The 17,659-nt window shown below is 33.7% G+C and overlaps 1 protein-coding gene across 1 annotated transcript in view; it reads right to left on the bottom strand.

Annotated features, from left to right (window-relative positions):
• USH2A (usherin) overlaps window positions 1-17,659 on the bottom strand; it is a 1,059,501-nt gene that overhangs the window by 545,038 nt on the left and 496,804 nt on the right. The window contains exons 32-34 of the mRNA XM_044674959.1: window positions 13,318-13,477; window positions 10,998-11,169; window positions 552-699 (exon numbers count right to left, since the gene is read on the bottom strand). Coding sequence (XP_044530894.1) covers window positions 552-699; window positions 10,998-11,169; window positions 13,318-13,477 — 480 coding nt within the window. The remainder of the gene's footprint in view (window positions 1-551; window positions 700-10,997; window positions 11,170-13,317; window positions 13,478-17,659) is intronic.

The following is a 17,659-nucleotide window of genomic DNA, read 5'->3' on the forward strand; positions in this document are numbered from 1 at the left end:
AATGTCCTTTTTCTAATTCTAAGAATTATATTATTGCAATCCAAGAGAATTTCAAGTAATCTTTCTTAAGGTAAATGTTTTAAATGGAGATAGACATGGTAAACAATTCAAAAACTATGGGTGCATAAACTTCCTTCCTCTATTCACCATCAAAAGAGAGAGAGAGAGAGAGAGAGAGAGAGAGAGAGAGAGAGAGAACTAATTATTGTACAAAACAGAACAAATTTGGAAAGACAATGTTATTATCCCATCAGCATCTTCAGAGAGTCCTCATTTGTTCTGTTCAGTTTTTTTTTTTTTCCTTTCTGGCAAACATGAAACAATGAGATGCAATACACAAGAACTATCAAAAGGGAGCACTTTTGAGCCACTGAAATCATGTGTCAGCCTGAAAACCTCAATCTCCAACTACAGACAATGATACTATCTCAGGTATTTTATGTGCTAAAATGATCATTAAAAATTAAGCACCACATATAAGCTGCCATTTAGAATATTAATTTACCTTTACTAATCATCTTTTTAACTTGAGGCTAAAAGAGTTCACTTACCATTCGGATATTCAGGTTTAGTCCAGGAGATGTTAAAGGAGTCAGATGAATAAGACTGGGCTTTAGGAGCAGGAACACCTTCTGGGACAGTCTCATCAGTTAAAGCGATGCTGATCTCACTGATTTTGCATCCCCCTCCAGTACAAGCCTTAAAATACAAAAGAGAACCAAATAAATGCATTGTTCCCAATGCCCCAACTGCTCAAATGAAAACTGATATAGGAGACTTTTCATTTGATATCTCAACTTATGCTAGATGGCAAAGAGCTTAAGATAACCATAATTCCTTTCCTGATCACTCTGAAAATGATTGTAGCTCAATGTTTAAGTTTAGCTTTTAAGGTTTTTAGTTTTGTAATTTAAAGACGTGGACCAGACATCTATGAATATTATTAAGAAAGCGCAACTCTATGAATTATACATATATATTATATGCCATTACTGTTTACATATCATTACTGAAATTACCTCGAGTCTATGGCTAAGAAATTAAGTTGTACTCAGACCATGCAAGAAAAGAGTATCCCAAACTCTATGCGGTACAACTTTAGAGCAAACAAATTCACTCTGCAGAAATTGAAAGAAAGGTCTAAGAGAATTCCTTTTTATTTCCAGTAGAGTGATCATGTTATTAGAGTTTACATAAAATGTGAAAAATGAATAAAACATTATTTATCATAAATCAATACATAAAAGTTGTTGAGTGCATCTTTAATGGATAGAAGGGTCAAATCATTTGAGTTTCAGGTGCTAGAGGAGATTAAATCCACTACATGGCTAGCAACAAACTTGAAATGATCACAATGCCAGGTTCTTGCCTACTAAGACACTCATCCTGCCAGGGATAATTAATGTGTAAAAAATATTCAGAAACATGCCCTAAGTATTTATGTAATAAAGAAAAATTAATAGAGAAAAAGTTGATATATTGGTGAAATAATTCCATTATTTGAATAAAGATTTCTATAATAAATTTTAATACATGCAAAATGATTCTCCCAAATGTACTGACCAAGAAATCGCTACATATATATGTATATATATATATGTATACTTATGATCAGTGCATTTGAAAGCCATATTTAAGATAATATTCAAGAACTGGTAGGAGTTAATTATAATTTACAACAATTTCAAAGGCATTCACTTAAATTTGAACTAAATTATTAAGAAAATGGAGCAAAAAATCACAGAAGACATACTAATTCTGATACTTTTTTTTAAAGCAAATAAGCAATGATTTAAAAATCAAAACATCTGTGTGTCTGTCTGTCTCATAATTTGGTCCTTTAGCCTTCATTTGTAATGCTTTTAACAGAAGGATTTTATAGTTACCCTCATTCATCCAAACAAAATGGGGAAAATACAACTCCCTTTAAATTGGTGTCTTTATCATTAGAGCAAAACTATTTTCTATCATATAGCTGCAACATAAGTGGAAGTAATGAGATATTGTTTCAAGAGATTATACAATAAAACTGCTTACTATCTTTTCCATATTGTAACGATACAGGAATTTCATAGACCATCAGAATATTTTTTTCATTAGACTTTAACAAGTTTAAGATGGGTTAAATTGTGGTCTGGGCATTAAACTGACAAAGATTGGGGCCCTAATTAACCTCTGTAGGCTTCCTCTAATTTTTAGCTATGGCATATGCATATATATGTAAGAGATAAACTTGCTTTCTCTTGGGGATGAAATCTTTGCAAATAAAGAAGAATCAATTGAGCATGTTGCCAAACTCTTACTGCACACCTAATCACCTCCAAGGCTTTAGGGCATGTCCTCCAGTAGTTTAAATTTTTATCAGCTGATTAAAAAAAAACAATCCTCAAAGCACAGTCTCAATATTCTGGAAGTTAACCAGGAAGTCAAAAAGGAAAAGAGATCATATAGCAAAGTTAGATTATTATGGGGAAAGGTTCAAAGACAAACAAAAAGGATTAAAATTCTATTACTTTTTTCTAGCTAACTGGGGTTCTTCAGTGGAAGTGCAGGCAGTGAGAGCAGAAGTGAAACATGGAACATGCCACAACGTTCCACCAGTGTTCCACCTGACAGAACTGGGATAAAATATGAATGATCATTATTTAACTCCTCAATTCTCCTCTTTCCCATTGATTTACTGAGTAAACTACTTTTTTTTTTCAGAATCAAATATATTTTTAAATGCTTTAAGATTTTGTTCTTTAGAAGTGTGATCCTAGGCAAGTCACTTAAACTCCATTGCCTAGCCTTTATTACTTTTCTGCCTTGGAACCCATTCACGGTATTGATTCTAAGTCAGAAAGTAAGGATTTAAAAAAACAATTTTCTTCTGTGATTTAAAAAGAAAAATCATGTCATACCATACTCTGGGGTGACTGGACAAATAGTGGTTAGTAAGCATTCTTCTGTGTTTAGAGATTGTTGAATTAGAAATCTGACAAATGTACACGCAAAAAAAATGAAGGAAATGTTAGCATGGCTATCTTCCTATAGTGCTCCTGTGCCCTAGGCTTCACCTCCAGTACAGCATTCCCCTGATTGGCCTGGGTCCCTGGGTTTCCTACTGCTGAGACTTCAACAACTCTGCTTTCTTTCTACCTGTTGCAACAGTCAAATTCAACACTAACCTTCCTAAAAAGAACATCTCTATTAACAATATTACGACTCTTTTCACTATCTCTCTGGCTGCCCCTAACAAATCCCCCTCTGGTCACCACACCCTTAAAAGTATTGTCTTTCCCTATTAAAATGTAAGTTTCTTAATGGCAGAGACTTTGTCTTACATTTTCTTTTGTGTCCCCAGTACTTAACAGAGTTCTTGGCACATAGTAAGTCTTTAATACAAGCTATTTCATTAATCCATTCAAAAATAATCTTTATTGGGGAACCCATAACATTTATAAAGAATACCTAGATGAAAGAATTGTCTTATAAACATTCCTAATTTTGTTATTTCTTTTATTTTATATAGACATAAAATGTAAGACTTTGGAGGTCAAGAACTATGAATAATCTAAAGTTGCTCTCATTCTCAGTACATTTTATAGAGCCCTACAAATAACAGATTTAACCAATATTCAATTTCATCTCATTTGAGCATCACAACAGCCCTAGGAGGTAAGTACTGTTATTATTTCTGTTTTACAAATGAAGAAAAGAAGGCAAATGAAGGCAAAGTAACTTTTCTAGGGTCAAATAGCTAACAAGTAGATGAGGCAAAATTCAAACTTAGATTTTTGTGACTTCAAGACCTACAATCTATTCACTGTAACACCTAACTGCACCAAATGTCCATATTTAGATAAAAAGTGCCATCATTCTTTAGTTGCTCAGACTTGCAACTAGAGTCATTCTCAATTCATCACATCACTCTTACTCATCTCTGATATCTAATAAATTGGCAAGTCTAATTGATCTTACCTCTTAAACATCTCACATCCATCTTCTCCTCTCTGCTCATAGTATAACCACGTTACTCTAGGCTTTCATATTATCTCATCGAGGCTTTTACAATAATCTCTTTGTGGTCTCATGTACCCAGTCTCCACTCTTACAAGCTAATCTTCCGTGCAGCAACCAGATGGTTATTCCTAAGTCACATTACTATGTTACTCTTCACAGTTCCTGGCATATCAGAGGTATTTAATAATGTTTGTTAGTGTGTGGCCATCTAAACAGTTCTGAATTAATCTACATTTTTTCTGCCTTTTCCACAAGAACTATGGAATATTTGGAGCACATTATTCAAATCAAGCTACCCTACTACATTCCACATGGCTCCTTGGCTTTCAAAGCCCACTGAAGAAACACCAGTGGGTGTAACCTGCACAGTAAGTCTGTCAGATCTGAAGAGGTCTTGAGAGGAAGACAACAGTCCTCATCAGAGAAGCATCTCCATATTCCCATCTACTCTAGAGTAAGGACTTGTGCCTAAATTCTAATTCTAGTTCATCCACTTAGTGATAACCAGTTCCTATAATTCCAAGCTTTACCTTCCACAAACAACATGAATTTCTTAACTGAATGCACCAAATGCTCCAAATCTAGGTACTTATATCTATAGCATTCTCTTAAGCTACTAATTTAGCTTCCCTGTCCAAAAAAAGGAATTGGATTTATCTAACTTAATTTATCTAACTTCATGAAGCTATGCAAACTCTTTGGGATATCCTTTTCCACTTAAAAATATTCAATAACCATTTCTTTACTAATCTGGTCTAGTATTTTCCCAGGAATCAAAGTCATGCTCAGTGGAACAGAGTTTGCATAGTATTTCCATCTTCGTTTTTAGAAAATCGAAGTAATATTTGCCTTTCTGGAGTCTGATCATACTTGTCCCTTTCTTCATGATCTTTCAAATAAGATGGACAAAAGTTTGCCAATAACCACCATTTCTTTCAGTATCCAAGAATGTAATTTATCTGGATCAGGTATCTTGAAATTATCAGATGAAAAGTACTTTCAAGTCGTACTAATTTGTCAAAAAATTCAGTATTTCCAATGGACTTAAGACAAATTAATATGCTATCCAATGGCTCAGATGGTGACCTACATATTCTTCCTCACCCTGTGTGAATTGTGACTATGCCCTACTATAAATCCTCAAAGGGAAGCTACCCAATATTTGTACAGAATTAGGAAGATGATGTTACCATATCCTCTTTGACCCGTTAAAAAAAAAAAAAGAAAAGTAAGATGGTTAAGACATCTATCAAATGAGAAAAGTTGTGTAAATTGATTTGAGAAACTTAATGTGCTATATAAATGCTATTATTATTTTTTAAATTAGGAATAATAGAAGGTAACAATAGAAGTATCTATATGAATGTTTTTATGCTTGTGTTTACAAAAACTTATTTTTATATTATCATTGTTAAACTAACAATTGTCTTAATTAAATGCTATTCCTATTTAAGCCATTATTTATTGGGCCTAGAAAAATGACAGTAGAGTTTGCATATAAGGTTGCCTCAATATTTTTCTCAAAACCTTACTGATGTTCTAAGAAACTATTGATAAAGATAATCTTATTGAGTTAATTTGCAAATCTCCTAAATTTATAAGGCCCCAAATTGGTCTACAGATTGAATTTGTGACATATATGGCACAGGTCTTACAAAGAAGAATTTTCATGTATCCAAATATTCTGTTTATTTACTCAACAAGATTTTTGTTTTAATATTTATTGAACAAAATCTTTCATACCTCATAGAAAAGATGGAAAGAAATGAAATGAATGGTATTAAGAAAGAGATATAAATTCAGAAGTGATTTAATGACTAGTGGTAACTAATCAATTAATGTTAATCAGAAAAGATGTCTCCAATGGAGTGCCATAGAGATCTTTCTTTGGTCCTGTTTTCCACAGATATGACTATTATTAATAACTTAGATGAAGATATTGATTATGAAATCTGCACATTACTGAAGTATGTGGTCACAGTTATTATCTCATATGTTATATTTAGGCCACAAAAATGACTAGCAAATATCTAGAAAAAGAAGTAGCAATTTCAAAATGCTACTTTAAATTCTTGGGATCTGAGAGACAAATGGCAGCATAGTGGACAGATCAATGGACCTAGAATTAGGAAGAATTGAATTTACATCTTGCCTCAGGCATTTATTAATTGTGTGACTCTAGGTATGTCACTTAAGTGCTGTTTGCCTTAGTTTCCTCAATTGTGAAATGGAGGTAATAAAAGCATCTACTTTGCATGGTGGTTGCAGGGATAAAATGAAATAAAATTTGTAAAAAGTACTTATTTCAGTGCCTTGCAAAAAGTAGGAACTATATAAATGCTTATTTCCTTCCCACCTTCCATAACTTTATCACGAACAGGTTCTGCTGAATGAACCTTATTTCCTTTTTGAAAAAATAATAATACTGGCAGTTAAGAGAAATGATGTAACTATACTTTAGTTAGGATTTAGTAAAGCATTTAACAATAAATCTTACATTATTCTTATGCCTTAATTCTTGGTCATTTTTTTTGTATAGGTGCCTTGTACTCCTGAGAAAAAGGTATATTCTTTTCTTTTCAGAGTCAATTTCCTCAAGAGTTCTATCATATCTAACTTTTTAGAAATTCTATTCATCCCCTTAACTTCTTTCTTCCTTATTTTTGGTTACATTTATCTAGTTCTGAGGTGGGAAAACTGAGGTCCCACATTAGCATAGGTTTACTGTCTATTTCTCTCATGCTGTATTTATATAAAATAGAAGGGATGGATGAGAAAAATCATTATTTGACAAATTTAAAACTAATTGAATGGCCAATATCAGCCCACTAATGGGTTAATAAAAACATGCAGTGTCCCAGGATCTGTGCTTAGTCTTCTGAATTTTTATCAGTGACTTCAATAATGATACAGATGGAATGTTTATCAAATTCACAAATAACAGAGAGATAAGAAAGATATATTACATATACTATAAAAGAATCAGGCACAAAAGTTTGACCCTATGTTCTTGACTATCAAAAAGAAAGTTATTAAGAAATAATAGAGATGAATGTAAAGTTTTAAAATTGGGTCAGACAAATTGATTTTATAAGTACAAACTGGGAAAATATGCAGAAATCAAATTTATTTTTAAAAAAACCTTGGAAATTCAGAGGATTTTAAAGATAATATGAATCAATACTGTGATATGTGAATCTCAGACTCTGTTCAGAAAACAAGAGAGTAAATGATGAGAGAGTTAATAGTCCCATGTATTCTGTGATGGGCAGACTGCATTAAAAGGATTGTGTCCAATTCTGGGTGTTGCTTTTTAAAGAAGATGTTGAAAGTATCCCAATGTCAGTTGGGATGGATAAAGGCCCCTGGACTATGCCAGGTAATTATTGTAGAGAAAAGAAAGAGAGAAGAAGAAAGTCTGGAAAGTGAAAAGAATTTGTAGAATTTTGGTACTGCTAGGATGAAGGCAGGGGTAGGAAAAAATATGATGGAGGAATAGACTTGTTTGGTCTTATCTCAGAAGGAAAAACAAAGAGAAACTGGTATAAATTAGAATAATGTTAGATATAAGAAAGCTCTACATGAGGAAAAACTCCCTAACAATGAGAGCTACCAAAAAAACAGGCATAGAGCCCTGAACAATACCACTACCAAGTCCGTATCTCAAATGGATCAAAGATAAGGGGAAAGGATCTACCTCTACAAAAATATTTATAGATAGTTATTTTAGTGGTGGAAAATAAACTGAAAGGATGTCTATAAATTGGAGAATAGCTGAACAAAGTTGTGGCATATGATTTTAATGGAATACTATTGTGTCATAAGAAATGACAAACAAAATAATCATTTAAAAAAAATCCTGGAAAGACTTAAGTGAAGTGATGCAAAGTGAAGTAAGTAGAACCAGAACACTGTGTGCAGTAGCAACAATAATGTACAATGATCGACTGTGAATGAATTAACTATTATCAGCAAGCAATGACCCAGGTTAACCTCATGAAGAAAAAGACTTTACATCACCACAGAAGGAACAAATAGAGTCTAAATGCAGAATGGAGCATAGCATTCTTCACTTTACTTCCTCCATGAATTTTTTCTCTAGTGGAAGTCATATGTGTCTTCTTTCACAAGATGAAGAACATGAAAATGCTTATTATATGATTAAACACGCCCAACACATATCCTGCTATCTTGGGGAGTGGGGAGAGTTTGGAAGGAAGGAGAGAATATGAATGGTATCAGAAAATAATTATTAAAATTTTATGGACATATAAAGAAGTAAAACAAAATAAATAAGCATAAGCTTCTGGGGGTGGGGGAGGAGATTTGGACCCCCTTACTTATTAATCATTAGACAAAGGCTAGTTGACTTTTTATTGAGGCCATAGTAAAAGGGATTTTTATCCTGGTAGGAGATCCATTTTGCCTAGGTATGACATCCATTTTAACTTTGAAATTCAGTGATGCTATGACCTCTCATATTTCAATTCACTTTGATAATAACTATATTTACTAAAAGAAGCAGAAATGAAGGGACAATAATTCTGGACTTGATTCTGACCAATAAATTAGAACTGACTGCTAGGTTAAAACCATTTAGAATCATAAGACAAAGGGATCGCCACATTTTAGAGATTAGAATAGCTAGAGAGTGAACCCATGCATTGTCTACATTTTTTGGAAGAGATAGTTTAAAAAATTCTAAGAAGTCAGAACCTTCTAGCCTTATATTCTAGAAAAAATACCTAAGGATGAATGACATAGAGGAGTTACCTGATTCATAGGAGATAGATAAGAAAATGTCCAAGATCTCTACTCCAAGATTCTATGTGTTAATGAAAATCTTTCTAAAATTTATAATATAATTATTTATTACACTGTTCAAGGCAAGTCACTTAACCTGCAAAAACCTCTACTTCCTCATCTTTAAAACTCAGGTGACAATACTTGCTATGCCTATTACTGGCTAACTCTGAAGAACAAAGAAATGAATGCATATAAAAATACTTTTAAAATGATAAATTCCTACAAAATGAATATTATTGTTATTATTCCTTCCTTCAATACCAAGTATAGTATTTTAGAAATATTTAAGTGAGACAGTAATACTATATAGCAGGTAATATAAAGAGCAAAACTTGGAATCAAAAATACTTGAGTCCAAATGCTAAATCCTAGGCTTGCTAAGTTGTATGTGACAATGTATAGACCTCTTAACTACTCTGGACTTTAGTTTCTTCTTCTGTAAAAAAGAGATAAAAATGCCTACAGTTTCTACTTCATAAGCTTGCTGAAAGAAGTAAGGGGATAATGTGTCTAAAACACCTTTGAAACTATAAAATGTTATCCAAATTTCAATTATTATGATTAAAATCATAGCAATTAGCTTACCAAATTATGGTCATTTATATTTTTTATTCAGAGTATCATTCAAAGTCATAACTTCTGAACATCATAGAGTCTTAAAGTAGAAAAACAGCTTTAAGATCATGTAGACCAATGTTCTAATTTTGCAGAAAAAGAAAGTACACTGAGTCAATCAAGTGATATGATCAAAGTCATACAACAACTTATTGTATAACTCTGATCACTTAACTCTCAGGCATGTTCTTCCACTAAATGATGCTATATAACATGGTTTTATAGACCTAAGTTCAACGTGATTCTATTTTGACCTCTGATGACACCCTCTGAAATTTGTCGTTGTTGTTTTTTAGCAAATAAGTATTATATCAGCTTCTTTTGTCGTCCATTTTCTCTTGCTAATGAAAACAGAGTGCTGAGAAATTTCTGTTTAATTCTGCTCAGTTGGTTACCAGCTAATTGAGGCTTTACTGTACACTGAAATTAATGTTGTATTATAAATTGTGTAGATTTCTGTATTAGCTCTTAAATATCTAGTTAATTCACTTGTCACTTTCCAGGTAGGGGAGGGCTGAACAATCAAAGAAGCCATGAGTATTTAGATTTCCCCAAGTTGTGTTTTAATACCTAGGCACATCAAAACCCAGGTTTTTCAGTAATGTCTGTGAATGCCCTTGTTTGGGAGTTTCAAGTCAGACAGTTAACAATAGTTGAATGTAGTTTATTTTCTAGTGGTATAATATTTAGAGCATTCAAGAGCATGTTAAGTAAAATGAATGCATACACAGTGTCTACATAAATGTAAATTTATTCATAATCAAGAGCAGAATATTTTCTATGGCATTTATCAAAGCAAATATCCTTATATAGGTATTGCTATAAAATGAAGAGTGTGTTTAAAACAAATAGGGACAATCTCATGTTTATATTCAGTCATTTTCAGATGTGCTATTAAACTTAAAAAGTACTATATTTCATCAAAAAACAAAAGGAAACACTACCCTGAAATACCACAAAAATATCAAGGTCTTTTAAAAGACCTTCTTAAAAAGCTGCTATTTTGCATTTTTAAAAAATCGTGTGTGTGTGTGTGTGTGTGTGTGTGTGTGTGTGTGTGTGTGTGTGTGTGTGTGCGTGTGTTTTAAAGCACTAAACATTTATTAGCTGCTGTGGTTTTGTGAAAGAAGTGGCTGTTCTATTGAGATAGAAATGTAATGGGAGCTATACAATAAAAATAATCTCAAATATTTGGGGCTCATTTAAAACTTCATTTAGAAAAATAAGATCTAAATTTTCATAATGTGAATTGTTTTTCAAATGAATACAAGCTCCACAGGGAAATGACCTTATTAATCCAGGCATTTTGGAAAATGCTGTCCACAATTACAACATTCTACAAATAAGAAAAGTGAAACAATTCCTGATCATCCCAAATTAGATTTGGAAAAAAACAACAACTATTGATTCAGATTATTATTTTGCCATTTAGCATAACAGCAAATGAATATATAACAAGTAGATCAAGAGTATTCATATTTAGGATATGAAGTGATTTGAAAATGTGAATTGTAGAACTATTGTTTTATTTTATTTTAGAATGAAGAAAAAGCAAAATCAGGAAAACTTACAGCAAGCTTTATTAGGTATCTGGTACCAGGCAAGAGGTGTCGTATAGTATGATCTTGGAAAAGTTCTGTATTGTTATAGATAACATTCCAGATTGTAACATTTTGTTCATGATCTGCCATATATAATACATAGCGTTCCAGAATTCCATTTAATTTCTCTGGCTGTTTCCACCTAAAAAGAGAAATGCAGCATTAGTGTCACCAGTCATTCACTTTATCAATGAAATGGGAAGATTTGGGGTTTGGGGAATTGGCTTGTTTCAGAATGTGTCTCCTTAGGTCATGGAGGTTAGAAGTGCTTTAGCATCTCACATAGATGGCACAGAAACTTTAAGCGGCTCCATTTCAGACATGGGATGGATTGCCTTTCTGTAGATGACCTGGTGGTCCCCTACTAGCAGATTCTCACCATGTTGGCTCTGGAACTAGATCATCTCTAGCCCCACTGCAGAGCAGACTTTCCAGATTCAAGTTATCCTCTAAACTTAGCCAACCCACAAGCAGGGACTGGGCCAGCATGCCTGGCAAAATGGGAAAAGAGCAGTCTCTGTGAGATACTCTGCTCTTAAAGAGCATAGGCAAAGTTACAATAGTATGTTAAATGATACAAATAACTGAAGAACCAGAAGCACTTGATCAACCCCCGGGTTTTTTCTAATGAATTCCTACTATATCAAATATCCCTCTTCTGCTAGGACTATTAATCTCCCTGGTTTCCTCCCTGCTGGAAGAAGTCTTCTCCATCTCCTCTTAATAATTTGTCTTGTATATAGCTTTTTAAAAAATAAATATTTATTTGCATGTTATCTCCCCTATTTCATAATAAGCTCCTTAAAGGGACTATTTTTTTTTTGCTTCTTTTTGTATCCCCATCACTTTACACAATATCTGTCATATAGTAGGTACTTAATAAATGGTCCCTGATTGATTACTAGATACCCATGAGTGTGTTTGATAATTTTGAGGATATAAAAAGTATAAGATATGGTCTCTGATCTTAAGAGTTTTTCATCTGTCTGGGGAGATAATACTAATAATACATATGAAATAATTATTGTGACAGCTCAACATCATAAAATCAAATATGAAACAATTTGACATATATTCAAAGAGCTCTTGGGGATCAGAGGAAAGGGGAATAATCAGGGAAGGCTAGGAAGGAATGGGACTTTGGCTAGATATTGAAGGTTGGGTAGGATTTGAATTGACATATGGATGAGGAAAATATTATTCCAGGTGAGGATAATAGAAATAAAGGTAGGATGAGCATGGCATTTTAATGGGACAATGAGAAAACTGGCCAGAGAGAGAATATATGTTTTTTTTTAAAGCAAGGAATAAAATCTGGTCTGAAGAAGTAGGTATGGACTGTGTAAGGCAATAAAGACAGTCAGAGTGGCTTAAATGGGTTGTAGTAAGCAACAACAACGAAAGTGTTCACAGTATTAATATATATATAAAAGATGGTTTCATGACAACTTGTAGACAGGGCAGAAATAGTTACTGATTGAGATATAGGCTAGTCTGAAAGATATTTGAAATCCCTGCCAATTCTGAGATTCTGCCAGTAGCTATTAAGACCAGAGTACATCTGTGATTTCATTGGTATAAGGAACTCTCAGAGGAGGAAACTCCTTTTCCTAGTGCAAATCAGCACCTCCTCCCCAATTTGACTGTTGTACATGTCTTTGAAAAGTTTAGAGATTTTATATTGCATAAATATCTCTTCTATTTATTTTTAGGTAAAGGAAAAATATGACAATGGTTCATATTTTTTATTAAAATATCAATTGTGCACAAAGACCAATATGAAAATATGCTTTACAAGATAACACATGAATAACCCAGATCGAATTACTTACCATCTCCAGGAGGGGGGGAGAAAAGGGAGAGAGGATGACAATTTGGATATTATAATTTCAGAAAATATATCTTGACAATTGTTTTTACACATAATTGGGAAAATTAAATATTTTTTAAAGTATTAATTGTGCTGCAGACATTCAAAACACTGAAAAAATGCAGCGAGGACAAAAAAAAGGGAAACAAGTTGCAAATCCTGCAAGTTTTTCTTTTATTGAAGTTTGCACAGAGACTGTGCACATATGTAGTTTAGCCTGATTGCATAAAGACAAAAATGGAAATTAAGTTGGCAAGTGATAATCAAAGGTTCACAGAACCACTAAACTAATCACTTCTATGCATTTAATCACAATAAATTTAATTTTATGTCACAAACCCTTTCCCTGATTGAACTCACTAGGATTCTTGCATAAACTGGTATGTGTCGATTGTCAAGAAGGAGAACATTTCTACTTACTGTACATATATAGTTCTAGAATCCAACACGGTCAAGATGGGGGCATCAATGTTATCTGGTGGCAGCTGTGCTGTAAACAAGGTGACCTGGGAACTGTTTGTACAGCCAACAAGCGTGCATGCAGTGAGCAGAAACTGATGTGGCGTAAACACTGCTAAATCTAGGAAAAAAATGAAACCAGAATTTATTGAACATGGTAGTATTTATTCAGGTTTCTGGGCTTGTAGAAACACTACTTCTGAGTACTTGGTACTTGTAGAGTGAATTTCAAATAATAATAAAATTCAGAGGTTGATTTTTCTTGAGTATCTTGTGGCAGTTCCATGGATACTTAAATCAGTCAAACTATTGGTTTGACTGTTTTATCTTACAAACTTGATTGGTTTCTTGATGGGCATGACTTATTCTAAATAGTTAAATCAATTCTGTGTTAGTCAAAGTTATGAGACAAAATGCTCTCTCCTAAAAAAGCTGATGAAAAATAGCCTATTAAGAAGATGGGACTAGAGTGGAGAAATAGTTTATGGTGCAAGAATAAGAATGACAGCCGGGGTGGAGAGGGGACTTGAGTTCAAATCCTGCTTTCAACGCTTGTAAACTCCTGGACCAAAGGCAAATCAATTAATATCCCTGAAACTTCTTCTCCTGCAAAACGTGCTAATGATACCTATAGTACCTATCTTCTTGTTGTTCAGTCCTGTCCAATTCTTTGTGACCCCATTTTGGGTTTTCTTGGCAAAGATACTGGAATGGTTTGTCATTTCCTTCTCCAGCTTATTTTACAGATGAGAAACTGAAGCAAGCAAGGTAAAGTGACCTACCCAAGGTCACATAGCTGGGTAATTGTCTAAGGCAGGATTTAAACTTCTTGGCTCTAGGTCCAGTGCTCCATCCACTGTGCCACCTAGCTGCCAATGCTTAACTTACAGGGTTGCTATGGTACTCAGATGAGATAACACATGAAATTCTTTGTAAACCACAAAGTTCTTTGTCAATCTCACCTACTATAGTTAGGATAGAAATTTAGGATCTTCAGTATTTTTAAAGTCTCTATCCCAGAGGGATTTATAAGCTGAACAGTATTTTGTGAATACCAGCAGCTAGGTTACACAGTAGATATGTCTGGACTTGGAGTTAAGATGTGGATTCAAATACTACTGCAAACATTTCCTAAATTGAGTAATCCTTGGCAAATTATTTAACCTCTCCAGTTTCCTCTTCTTTGAAAGTAAGTATAATAATAGCACCTAATTCACAGGATGTGTGTGTGTGTGTGTGTGTATGTGTGTGTGTGTACTATATAAGATTACTTACATAATGTCTTTTACAAACCTTAAATTGATATATAGCATGAGGCATTTTTCCCCTTTGTTTCTGGCTGATTCCCAGGACTACCAGGTAAGGTGGAGCTTGTAGTTGTTTAGATGTTTTCTGGCATGTCTTACTCTTCTTGACCCCTTGGGGTTGGAGGAAGAGGGGAGGGTTGTTGGCAAAGATCCCGGAGTGGTTTGCCATTTCCTTCTCCGGCTCATTTTATAAGAATAAGGAAACTGAGGCAAACAGGGTTAATGACTTCCCTAGGGTCACACAGATAATAAGTGTCTGAGGCCAGATTTTAATTCATGGAGAGGAATCTTCCAGATTACAAACTACTGTGACATCACCTAAATGCCCCTATGATGGTGCTAAAACAACTTTTCCAGAACTCTTACTTTTAGAATATATGCATAAACCTGTTGGTGGCAGCCTGTCTTGGATAAGAGAGAGGTATACAGATCTAAAAAAAGATATTCTGTTATATACTGTTTTTTTTTCCTTTTATCAAATTGAGAGAGAGAGAGAGAGAGAGAGAAAGAGAGAGAGAGAGAGAGAGAAACATTGCATAAAAGATCCAAATAGATCAGTTGGTTCACATATAATAGGTATGGGGGAAAGCCAACTCTAACAGGTTACAGTCACATTATAAAGGCTTAATGAAATATCTATTACAAGGAAGAGAATACTGAATTTCCACTATTCCAGCAGATGGAGAATCAAAAACAAATTCTGATTGGGCATATCCACATTAACTTACTTCATCCTAGAAAGGAAAAATGGGATTACAGAATGGTCAGCCTCTGAAAAACAGAGAACTTAAGCATAGAGTGAAAAACTGCAAGGATTTTGTGGGATTTTTCAGGGATGTCTTTTTTGGTAAATAAAAATAAATAACATTTATATGACATTTTAAGGTTTGCAAGCACTTTATAGATATCATTTCATTTCATTCTCACAAATGTGTGAGGTAGGTGCTATTATTATTCTCCTATCAGAGATGAAGAAATGAATCTGATAAGTCAAGTGACTTATCCAGGGCAACACAATTAATAAGGATCTGAAGCAAGCTTTGAATAAAGGTCTTCCTGACTCCACATCCAGTACTCTCTCCACCATGCCATCTAACTCCCATAGATTAGAGGATAATTAAATTTTATCTTCTGAAAGTAAGAGGCCAAAAAACAGCAATAGTAATAGATGGATGGATAGATGAATAGGTAGGTAGATATATATATATATATACATATTTATATAAAACTATATGTAATCATGTTAAAAATAATTATATATCAATATGCTATATTGTCCAGTTACTTTCACTTGTGTCTTACTCTTCATAATGTAATATACAATATATGATATATAGTTATATATTATTTATTGTATAATTAATGCTATATATAGCATATAGTTATATATTTAACTATTTTTCTATCATCTATCACCATTTCTGATCTTCAGCCACTTAATTTTAAGAGGTAGAGTTTAATTATCTATTTATCTATCCATCATCTAGTAACATTAAGTATATATCTATATATAATAGTACATTAAACACATGCATATTTATATATTACTATATTAATTAAATATATCACTTTAAGCATATCATATTTATCCAATATAGCATATTATTGGTCAAATATGTCATATAATGATAGATTTATATTATTTATAAATTATGTGTGAATGTGTATGTATGAATATGTGTGTGTGCATAATGTCTATTTGGAACCTGTAAGCTATGTTTCTCTTTTTTCAATAGACTTAATTAAAGGGAGAAATAATACGTGATAGAATTTGCCCTAGACTTATGCTGCCATCAATGAATATGTAAGTATATTCTAAACACATGAGCTCAAGGAAAAGACAAATTAAGTTGTTTAAGCTCCATTATTAAGTTGTTTAAGCTCCATCAAAGGTGCACTTGGGTGGTATAGTGGATATCATATTTTATATCATGTACATATGATATATTTAATAGGCAACTTCTGGGAAGAAGATGGAGACCAACTTGAGTGACAGATCATCAGTTATAGAATTTAGAATTTACCCAGATGGCATGAGTCAAGGGCAAAAGACAGTTGCTACCGCCACTATAAAAGCCCAGGGGCAGAAGACTTCAGGGTCTCAGTTTTTAGAAGGATCAGGTCCCTGGTGGTGAGGGTGGGTAGGCCTATAGATCTGCACTCCAGCTTCTGTACCTTATTGCCTCAAGTAATCAATTCACCTATTGCTGATTAGGGCTGAGAGATATACATCAAACATCTATGAAGAAGAAGAAGAAGATCACAAGCCCTCTTCTCACCTGGTCTAGGCCATGGCTGGGCCTGACCAGGGTCTGTGAGGAAGAAGAACCTCTCCAGCCAGCTGCCAACTTGCCAGTGATTGATTAGCTTACTCCAGCTCCCATTAGATTAGCATAGCCATCCCCATCACCACTTTCCTTATCCTGAATTCTACCCTTTTAATAGTAGCATTAATAGTTTTATTATTTATAATAATAAATATTAAATAATATTTAATAGTAGTATTAAAGCCTTAAATAAAGTTAAGTGAAGACTGGTATCATTCTAAAGGACAACCTGATACATACCTCTAAGGGGGGAAGGAAATAGTTGTATAAATCGCAGTCAACTGCATTAATACAATCTTATCAATTATTATCCTTATCATAAACCTTATCCATTAGCCCAACCCCAAGACAAGTAACCAGAGGAGTTGCGTGAACAATATACAGCTTCTCACTTATTCACTTTGGCTTGGGCACTGTTTGTAGGGTCAAGTGCTTAGCTGAGCTGAACATTTATAAGCCCTGGTGGTTACCAGCAATACCATGGTGGTGGTCATTCAGGTATCCCTCTCCTCACTCAGCCAGATCCATAGTCCATCTAGGATCTTGGGCCACCTTCATCAGGCCCATTCTACAGAAGCACCAATATCATCCCTGTATAACATATTAATATGCATAGTAAAATATATATATATATATATATATTATTTATATACTATATTTGTTATATAT

This window comes from Gracilinanus agilis, chromosome 4, assembly GCF_016433145.1.
Source record: "Gracilinanus agilis isolate LMUSP501 chromosome 4, AgileGrace, whole genome shotgun sequence".
Classification (NCBI taxonomy): domain Eukaryota; kingdom Metazoa; phylum Chordata; class Mammalia; order Didelphimorphia; family Didelphidae; genus Gracilinanus; species Gracilinanus agilis.